This window comes from Mandrillus leucophaeus, unplaced genomic scaffold (assembly GCF_000951045.1).
Source record: "Mandrillus leucophaeus isolate KB7577 unplaced genomic scaffold, Mleu.le_1.0 Scaffold353, whole genome shotgun sequence".
Lineage (NCBI taxonomy): Eukaryota > Metazoa > Chordata > Mammalia > Primates > Cercopithecidae > Mandrillus > Mandrillus leucophaeus.
The window spans coordinates 1,463,016-1,473,871 of record NW_012103732.1 but is presented as its reverse complement, the minus strand read 5'-3'; the positions used below and the strand labels follow the sequence as shown (position 1 = coordinate 1,473,871).

Sequence of the window (10,856 nt, the reverse complement as noted above, 5' to 3'; positions counted from 1 at the left end):
GAAGCTGTTCCTGCTGCTCTTAGACTTGTGTTAGAGTTTTAAGCATGATCAGTCTGGGCTTTAGAAAGCTCATCTCTGGTGATGGTTGGAGGGTGGAACAGTGCAGCCAAGACAGGCATTCAATCTGGAGGTCCCATTACTCTGGCGATCAGCCTCAGGAAGGCCAACATTCAGACAATGGATGGCCCTGCCCTTGGCCCTTCATCATCTAGACCAGTGCTTTTCAAACCTTCAAGTGTATGCAGATCATCTGAGGATCTTGTTCCTGTGGAGATTCTGATTCAGTTGCCTGGAGTGGGGCATGAGTTTCTGTGTTTCCAGTAGTCAGTCTCCCAGGTGGTGCTGGATCTCTGGACTACCAGAAGCAGCTGGAATACCTGCTTTTGGAAGAACTGGGAGCCAGCCAAAGCCAGCACACTAGGGCCTAGAATTCAGTGCAGAGGCCTGAGAAGGCTACCAAGTTATCAGCTTAGGATTCAAAGTAAAAATGGGGTGAGCTGCAAGGCTGACTGAGGCAGGGCTATTTGGAACTGGGGCTCTCAGTGCCCTGTGTGTCCCCTGCCTGACATGAGGAAGAGTGGATGCCTAGTGGTTGGGTGGAAATTAAGTAAGGCTGGAATAGGGATCGGAGGGCAGGCGGGCATGATGATGTGAAGAGCCTGCTGAGCTACAGGTCTTCAACCAGTTCAGAGTCCTGGCTTCTTAACCTGACACTCACCTGTTCCATTTCGGCTGCGATCTCTCCTTGTATGTCACGGCCAAAGCCGGAGATGCTGTCTGCTCTGAGCAGGAGCACGGGCCGTTGACCTGGGGCTGCAGAGACCCAGATACTGGTTAAGGAAAAGTGAAAATAACTGGTTCTGCAGGTACCTATTTATTATTCTTTAATTATTTACAGATTACAACCTCTGGCTCAAGGAAGGGTTTCATTTACATTATGTTAAAAAGAGATATCAAAGCTGTATTTGCACAGAAAAGACAATTTTGAAAAATGCTGAAAATTAAGAGAAAAATATTTACCCAGATTCCACTATCAACAGAAAATGTCTAAACATTTACTGTTTTGTTTGATCCTCTGGTCGTTTGTGTATAAATAAGTGACACTGGTTTTGAAAGCATATGTTTTGTAATCAAGTCAAACAAAAATTTTAAACCTACAGTTTTCTCAAAGACTTCAATAAATGGGCCAGGCTTGTTTTGTTGTTTGTTTGTTTTTTAACAGTTTTAAACCTGTGAGTAGAATACAAGTGTTAAGGCATAGTTTTGCAGTGGTTTTCCCACAGAAGTGCTGTGGTCTGCCCTTGGGTTATGCTAGAGAACCACTGAAGACAGGAGTTGTTTGTTTGTGTTCCTGTCAGATGAGTTGGTAAAGCAGAGGTTGAACTCCATCATGGGCTCAGGAATATTTGCCTTGAGCAAACATGGGCTAGAAAATTGTAATAAGCCTATCTTGTGTCCTTTTTTTTTTTTTTTTTAAAGAACCAAATTACAAAGAATATCTTAATTCTTTTTAAATAACATGCTTTTTTTAACCTTTAGGAATTTGAATTTTGGTGTGTATTGTGTCACCATGAACATTTGGGTCGTTATTTAGGAGGGACCTGTTTAACAACAGTCCAGTTAACGTTTTACACCTATATATTCCTATTGAAATTTTTGATTCAATAGACACAGTCAAGGTATGTCTGTTTTGTATATGTTAGTTTTCTATTGAATAACAACACAACACCGCGTAACATGTAAGTACTTAACTACTAATCCTAAGGAACAAGGAGTAATGTGATAAGTGAAGCCAGCCCTTTCCTGGTCTTCAGGGAGAAATTCTTACATGGCATACAATTGTAACATTCTTATAATACTTGATACAGTCTTAATGCTTGCACATTCTTGAGTCACATGATCTCAGATGGTTAGGAAGTGAAGTAATTGTAAGAACCTCAAGAATTTAGCTTTGAGCTCTTCCTGCCACAGATGGCCCTTAGAGTTTCACATCACTTATTGAAATGCCATCAGAGTAAACAAATATGTAGAAGCAAGCTTTCATCTTCCGTTTGCATAGCATTCTCCAGTTCTTAGAATTATTCCATGGCATGCCCTTTTCTGTATTGCGTAAAAACACAGTGTAGTATATGTGAGTATACCATGCACTCTAAAAGTCTAAGTGAATTCAGTGCTTTAAGAAGTTAACTAAAGAAAATCCCAGTCAGTGATACAAGATGTCATCCTGCCCTTGTCTGCAGTCAGTCAATCAGTAAAGTTATGCCAGATGAGTAAGTTCTGGAGACCTGCTGTGTGACATTTTGCCTATTGTTAATGATACTGTAGTATATACTTAAAAGTTTGCTAAGAGGGTAAATCTGATGTTAAATGTTTTTACCACTGGAAAAATAAAAAGAAAGTCCCAGTCTTAGGACTATTGGCTTATTAGGACTTGAAAGTTTCAAAGATGACTTGATTAATGTTTCTAATTATGAAAACAGCCCAATCATCAGTGTGCTCTTGAGAATTAGTCTTACTTTCATTTTCAGTGATTGATTCTCCCTGTGTGTGTTCTTAGACAGTTCAGTGGCCTGTGGGGATTTACCTGCTACTAATTCCATCTACTTAGATTATTTGATGCTTGCTTGCTTGCTTTTAGATAGTCTTCTGAATGGAGATATTTTATAGGTATTTTTTAGTTAATATGCTTTTACTTAAATAACAGTGTAACTTTTACATATGTAAGTATGTAAGAGAACACAGAGACAGTACTTGTGTTCTTCTTTAGACTGGATGAGCGTAGACAATAAAAAATACCTACATGTTCCCTTTTTTCTGCATACCACTAACACTGGGTTTCGGTAATGGCTGAAATTTCTTTCCTTTTTCCTCTTTTTTTTTTTTTTTTTTTTGAGACAGGGTCTCACTCTGTTGCTCCCGCTGGAGTGCAGTGGCATGATCACAGCTCACTGAAATCTCTGCCTCCTGGGTTCAAGCAGTTCTCCTGCCTCAGCCTCCCGAGTAGCTGGGATTACAGGCACATACCACCATGCCCAGCTAATTTTTGTATTTTTAGTAGAGACAGGGCTTCCCCATGTTAGCCAGGCTGGTCTCAAACTCTGTGGCTGAAATTTCTAAAGGGAAAACAGTGGCCATCAGCAGCATACAATGCACATTAGGGTCACCAGGGAGGATTTTAAAACACTGATTCCAGGGGCTTCAGGCTCAGAAATTCTAATTTACTTGATCTGGAGATGAGACCTCCTCTGATGGTATTTTATAAAAGATCCCAGGTATTTATAATACACAGGTGTGGTTGATAGTCACTGGCATAGAGTAATTTTCTTGATCTGGGATCCATTGGCTTCTAAGGGGTTTTTATGCTCTGACATTGTTATACTGACTTTAATGTTTGTATGCACATTAAATTTTCTGGTGATACAATCCAAAGAATTTATGAGATGGGGAAAGAGGATGTGGCCACAGAGTTAAAAAGCATTCATGCAGAAAGAGAGAAAAAGAAATCATAGAGCTCTTCTACACTACACAGCTTTGGGAATTTGAGGAGGAAGAGGAGCAATCAGTGAAGGCATAAAAAGCGCTAGCAAAGGCAGAAAGAATCAGTGGTGTGCTGGAGCTGGCACCAGCTTGTGAGAGCCCAGTTGTGTTTATCATCCCCATTTCCTTGTTCTGTGATGTCATGTTGGTAGCATCACAGAAATGGCAAATGCTACATATCATTTGACTCCCTCCCCCAGGACACACTGTAAATACTTACATTAGGAAGGCCAGGTGGGGAGAAGTTGAAAGGATGCACAATAGTGCTCAGTGCTGCCAGGCTCAGCTGTAAAGAGCCTGAGAGCTTCTGGACTTGTAGTCTGCCCCTTCCGATTGGATTTGGTTCCAGACTGGCTGCAATTGCCTGATCTCATTGGTTTAATAAGTGTTTATGTGCCTGCCTCATACCGCAATATCCATGAATGCATCTGGTGAGTGCTGAATACAGGAAGGAAAACATTAGAAGAAATAACTGAGAGCAGATTGAAAAGGATCTTGAATTACCCAGAGAGGTGAAGTGACTTGTCACACTAGTAGTCAATAGCTGAGGTAGAACTGGATCCTAACTATACTGCCCACACTAGGCTTTCTGAATTCTATTTTATGAAATAGGACCTTCTATAAATCATAGGATGGATGCGGGTAATCTCTTGGAATATCATGATCAGATTCGTGCTTTCGAAAACTCACCGACTTTGAGTAATAGGATGGGTTTGATGGGGAAAAGACTGTTAGGGAGCAGGGAGGTTGGATGGGAGGTTGCTGCAGGCCAAGTGAGAGAAGTCCTTGGGGAAAAGGTCAGCTTTTGCTGACCATAGAATAAGAATTTTGTAAGACATAGAGGAAAGGGGGCTGACAGAGTTGGAGAAGTGAAATGAGCTTGGGGAGAGTTTTGAAGTGAACTGGGGAAAGGCAAGGGATGGTGGGGTGATTTTGCTCCAGTGACATGAGCTACATGGATGATGTAGCTCCCTTCCTCGGGCTGGTTTTGTAGAGTTGACTCTCAGACATCCCAGTCTGCCCCTGACAAAACATGAGACCTTCTGAATGCATTCTATGGCTGCTGCGTGTTCCTCTACCTGATGATAGTCACTGCTGCCCATGACTAGTAAGATTTAATTCACGCTTGGGAAAGACCACATCTACCTTCTTACTCAGGACAAGTAAATAATTTGGATGCTGGACCATTTGTCATGGTAATTCATATTCAGACCATTGCTGTTATCACTAGCTGGCCACCTATTGCAGAGAGGTAGCAGCAGTCCGGGGAGGAAGAGTTCAGATTTTGAGAAATAATTTAGGGGAAGTTAAACTGTTTTTTCTAAATGTAAGTACTGTTTAAATGTTTTAGTATAGTTATAAGGATATATACATAGTAAAGAAAAATTAAAAGAAAGCACTAAAAAAAGGGAATGTTGTATTTAATAAGAGATTTACTTGAGTTACTTCCTCATTTAACAGAAAAATCCAGCATGTACTAATTTGTTTACAGGTGCTTTTCAGTGGGAAGAATTGGAAGAAGATATCAGGAAGAAGTTGAAAGATTCTGGGGATGTTTCAAATGTAATCGAGAAAGTTAAATGCATTTTAAAAACACCAGGAAAGGTAAATTAATTTGTTGTAAGTTAGTTAACTTTGACTATCTGAATTATAACTCACATACTATGATGAATATAAAATTGAGTCCTTAGAAGAGTCAAATACTATATAAATGTAAATGTTTCCCTTAAGTATATTTTGCCATTTAAATACTGAAAACATAAGCGTGGGTTATTTGTATCTTAGATTGTGTGTGTGTGTGTGTGTGTGTGTGAGAGACAGGGTCTCCCTGTGTTGCCCCGGTGGGAGTGCGGTGACATGATCTTGGCTCACTGCAACCTCCGCCTCCTGGGTTCAAGCAGTTCTCCTGCCTCAGCCTCCCGAGTAGCTGGGATTACAGGCACATACCACCATGCCCAGCTAATTTTTGTATTTTTAGTAGAGACGGGGCTTCCCCATGTTAGCCAGGCTGGTCTCAAACTCTGTGGCTGAAATTTCTAAAGGGAAAACAGTGGCCATCAGCAGCATACAATGCACATTAGGGTCACCAGGGAGGATTTTAAAACACTGATTCCAGGGGCTTCAGGCTCAGAAATTCTAATTTACTTGATCTGGAGATGAGACCTCCTCTGATGGTATTTTATAAAAGATCCCAGGTATTTATAATACACAGGTGTGGTTGATAGTCACTGGCATAGAGTAATTTTCTTGATCTGGGATCCATTGGCTTCTAAGGGGTTTTTATGCTCTGACATTGTTATACTGACTTTAATGTTTGTATGCACATTAAATTTTCTGGTGATACAATCCAAAGAATTTATGAGATGGGGAAAGAGGATGTGGCCACAGAGTTAAAAAGCATTCATGCAGAAAGAGAGAAAAAGAAATCATAGAGCTCTTCTACACTACACAGCTTTGGGAATTTGAGGAGGAAGAGGAGCAATCAGTGAAGGCATAAAAAGCGCTAGCAAAGGCAGAAAGAATCAGTGGTGTGCTGGAGCTGGCACCAGCTTGTGAGAGCCCAGTTGTGTTTATCATCCCCATTTCCTTGTTCTGTGATGTCATGTTGGTAGCATCACAGAAATGGCAAATGCTACATATCATTTGACTCCCTCCCCCAGGACACACTGTAAATACTTACATTAGGAAGGCCAGGTGGGGAGAAGTTGAAAGGATGCACAATAGTGCTCAGTGCTGCCAGGCTCAGCTGTAAAGAGCCTGAGAGCTTCTGGACTTGTAGTCTGCCCCTTCCGATTGGATTTGGTTCCAGACTGGCTGCAATTGCCTGATCTCATTGGTTTAATAAGTGTTTATGTGCCTGCCTCATACCGCAATATCCATGAATGCATCTGGTGAGTGCTGAATACAGGAAGGAAAACATTAGAAGAAATAACTGAGAGCAGATTGAAAAGGATCTTGAATTACCCAGAGAGGTGAAGTGACTTGTCACACTAGTAGTCAATAGCTGAGGTAGAACTGGATCCTAACTATACTGCCCACACTAGGCTTTCTGAATTCTATTTTATGAAATAGGACCTTCTATAAATCATAGGATGGATGCGGGTAATCTCTTGGAATATCATGATCAGATTCGTGCTTTCGAAAACTCACCGACTTTGAGTAATAGGATGGGTTTGATGGGGAAAAGACTGTTAGGGAGCAGGGAGGTTGGATGGGAGGTTGCTGCAGGCCAAGTGAGAGAAGTCCTTGGGGAAAAGGTCAGCTTTTGCTGACCATAGAATAAGAATTTTGTAAGACATAGAGGAAAGGGGGCTGACAGAGTTGGAGAAGTGAAATGAGCTTGGGGAGAGTTTTGAAGTGAACTGGGGAAAGGCAAGGGATGGTGGGGTGATTTTGCTCCAGTGACATGAGCTACATGGATGATGTAGCTCCCTTCCTCGGGCTGGTTTTGTAGAGTTGACTCTCAGACATCCCAGTCTGCCCCTGACAAAACATGAGACCTTCTGAATGCATTCTATGGCTGCTGCGTGTTCCTCTACCTGATGATAGTCACTGCTGCCCATGACTAGTAAGATTTAATTCACGCTTGGGAAAGACCACATCTACCTTCTTACTCAGGACAAGTAAATAATTTGGATGCTGGACCATTTGTCATGGTAATTCATATTCAGACCATTGCTGTTATCACTAGCTGGCCACCTATTGCAGAGAGGTAGCAGCAGTCCGGGGAGGAAGAGTTCAGATTTTGAGAAATAATTTAGGGGAAGTTAAACTGTTTTTTCTAAATGTAAGTACTGTTTAAATGTTTTAGTATAGTTATAAGGATATATACATAGTAAAGAAAAATTAAAAGAAAGCACTAAAAAAAGGGAATGTTGTATTTAATAAGAGATTTACTTGAGTTACTTCCTCGTTTAACAGAAAAATCCAGCATGTACTAATTTGTTTACAGGTGCTTTTCAGTGGGAAGAATTGGAAGAAGATATCAGGAAGAAGTTGAAAGATTCTGGGGATGTTTCAAATGTAATCGAGAAAGTTAAATGCATTTTAAAAACACCAGGAAAGGTAAATTAATTTGTTGTAAGTTAGTTAACTTTGACTCTCTGAATTATAACTCACATACTATGATGAATATAAAATTGAGTCCTTAGAAGAGTCAAATACTATATAAATGTAAATGTTTCCCTTAAGTATATTTTGCCATTTAAATACTGAAAACATAAGCGTGGGTTATTTGTATCTTAGATTGTGTGTGTGTGTGTGTGTGTGTGAGAGAGAGACAGGGTCTCACTGTGTTGCCCCGGTGGGAGTGCGGTGACATGATCTTGGCTCACTGCAGCCTCCACCTCCTGGGCTCAAGTGACATCTCCCACCTCAGCCCCGCCAGGGGCTGGGACTCCAGATATGCGTCACCACACCTGGCTAATTTTTATATTTTTTGTAGAGATGTGGTTTTTCCATGTTGCCCAGGCTAGTCTCAAACTCCTGGGCTCAAGCGATCTGCCCACCATAGCCTCCCAAGGTGCTGGGATTACCGGCATGAGCCACCACACTCGGCCCTATCTTAGACTTTATGTAAGAATTAAAATATGTGTGAGTAATGTCTTTAAAATGCTCGTTTGCGAATTCTGCCTTCTGAAACATTCCCCTGGAGCTCTGGGAACACACCATCTATATCAACAATAAAAGGCTGTTTAATTTGTCCAGCTACGGTTAAGGTTATTAGAGAGGCTACCTTCTCACTCCTCACAGTTTAGGTTTCAAATAGTTTCCGAGAGGAAGGCAGTTCTGTATGTCCCTTTTTCAAGTGTTCTGAGAAATCTATTCAATGAGGTGGACAGTTAAGGATTATCTCATCAATTATAGGTTCAAAATTATAAATTACATTCAAGTTTATAAAAACAGACTTTGTATATTGCCATAGACTGGTGCACATTAAAACTCTAGTAACTTGATATTGTATAGTCTGTAAGGGCTTTAAAAAACATTTCAAAACTTTAACACATTACACAGTTTCGCCAGTGTATTCTTTTTTCTGATTTTATGATAAATTGGCTGCAGTATATAAATAAGGTAAGTTATATGCAATGCTTAGCAGAATAAAGATATATATTCACTATAAGAAAAATGATTATTCCTTTAATTTTTTAATACAGATGACTTTTCTGTTTTCTAAAACCTGTTAACATTTTAAAGTTAATGTTTTACAAGTATAAAACTGTACTAGCTTCGAGTGAAGATTCTTGATTGTTCTTTAGTTGAGAAATAGTCTTTTTTACAAACAAAGTAACGTGAAATTAAGGAGTAAGTTTTTTTTGTTGTTTTTTTTTTAGTAACACATTGAAGCAGGTATACAGAAGCTGTCCAGTTTTACAAGTATATGGCAGGATGGTAGCTCTTGCAGTCTAATTCAACTAAATAATCCTTTGTAAAAATGTGCACATATGCCTATATTCTCATTTTCAAAACAGTTCATCTAGTTGTCTTGATTAACTTGTTTATGCACCAGTAAAAATGTACATCACATACATTTGTGTTCTCTCAAACTTCTGCCCTCCCATTTTTTTCAAATTCAAAACAGTTGATGAGGGAATCTGTTTATAGATTCTCTCCCTCTCTCTCCAGTTCTCTCTCTCTCATATATTCATGTGTAATATACGTCTATAAAATATTCACATTATGAAAATTCATAACCTTTATATGGCTGACAAGTACAGAAATGTTGACTTTTCTTCTAACCCTGAACCTTTTCTTGAGTCTGATTCGGAACACATTCCTTTGAATACGGAGAATAAAATGAATTCTTGTTGGGGAAAGGGAAGCCTGGGTGATATGATTCCATGGTATTGCACTGAATTCCCTCTGCACAGGGGGAAAGAAGAGTTCTTTCACCCCTTCTTCTTGTGCTTTCCCAGGGTAAGGGGCTGTCTCATTTACTCAGTACCACACGGGGATGTAACCCTGAATTGGGACTCGGGGAAATGGTAGATTACAGTTGTGAATCTGCCACAAATCACCTCTGTGGCTTTGAGTGCGTCAGGGCTTCCTATAAAATGAGGAATAAATTGGATGGTTTTTGAAGACTCTGTGAGCTGTCCACTTTGGTGACGCTTTTTTTTTGTTTGTTGTTTTTTTGGGACGGAGTCTCGCTCAGTCACCCAGGCCGGAGTGTCGTGGCGTGATCTTGGCTCACTGCAAGCTCTGCCTCCCAGGTTCACGCCATTCTCCTACCTCAGCCTCTTGAGTAGCTGGGAATACAGGCGCCTGCCACCACCATGCCTGGCTAATTTTTTTGTATTTTTAGTAGAGACGGGGTTTCGCTGTGTTAGCCAGAATGGTCTCGATCTGACCTCGTGATCCGCCCGCCTCGGCTTCCCAAAGTGCTGAGATTACAGGCATGAGCCACCGCACCCAGCCGGTGATGCTTTTTGACTGTTACTCTCCTTTACGCGTGGCAGGCACTTGACTCCCATCCCCGAATTCCTTGATGGTATGTTGTGTATAGGATCTTAGAGTGACTGTATAGGACCAGGATTTGTATGATCCTGTTTTGCCTATGGATGCCATTCTGGAATGTTTTCTGCTGTCTTAGGAGGAAGAATATTGTCATTTCCCCGCCCCCCACCACCAAATATTTTAAACTTCCCACCATAGTAGATTAATTTAGAGTGAGAAGTAGATGTCATTTATTCTTATTACTGCTAATGTTGTGTGTTTATTTCTTAGGGATAAAGCTTTCAGAGTTCCCTAGCTAGCCGAGCAGAGGATTAGCATTCTGACCAGGGCTGGGGCTCTGAGATTCAGCAGTGGGAATGGGTGGAGACATCAGAATTTAAAATGAATAAAATATGATATTTCAATACAAATCCCAACTAAATCATTCCAAATTAGGGAACTACATAGACTTTAAGCAAGCTTGCGGTCCTAATGAATCCTAGTATTTAAAATGACTTATTATTTCATCATCATTTGGGTAACATTACCTGAAAATATTCAGGCTTGTTTTGTTTACCCACTGTAAATAGAGTAAAATTAAAAGAAAGAGAGAGAGAGAGAAAGGAAGAAAGGAAAAGAAAAGAAATGGGTGGAGGGTATGGAAAGGGAGGCTGGCCCTTGACTACCAGGAGGGTTGGCACAAAGGGAATGCCTGAAGACCACAGAAAGGATAAAGCACTGAAGCCTGAGTTAGACAGAGGGGCTGCTCCCAGAGCCACCAGCTCCAGCCAGGCGCATCAGGACAGACGAGTTATCAAGGGAGAGGGTCTCAGGAATGCCAGATCAGAAACCCAGGAAGGTCTTTGTAGGTTCTAGTGGGCTCT

General features: G+C 40.8%; 1 protein-coding gene across 2 annotated transcripts in view; it reads left to right on the top strand.

Annotated features, from left to right (window-relative positions):
• RHOBTB3 (Rho-related BTB domain containing 3) overlaps positions 1-10,856 on the top strand; it is a 94,905-nt gene that overhangs the window by 53,289 nt on the left and 30,760 nt on the right. For both annotated transcript variants that reach the window (XM_011989433.1, XM_011989434.1), the window contains exon 7: positions 5,030-5,142. In XM_011989433.1, coding sequence (XP_011844823.1) covers positions 5,030-5,142 — 113 coding nt within the window. The remainder of the gene's footprint in view (positions 1-5,029; positions 5,143-10,856) is intronic.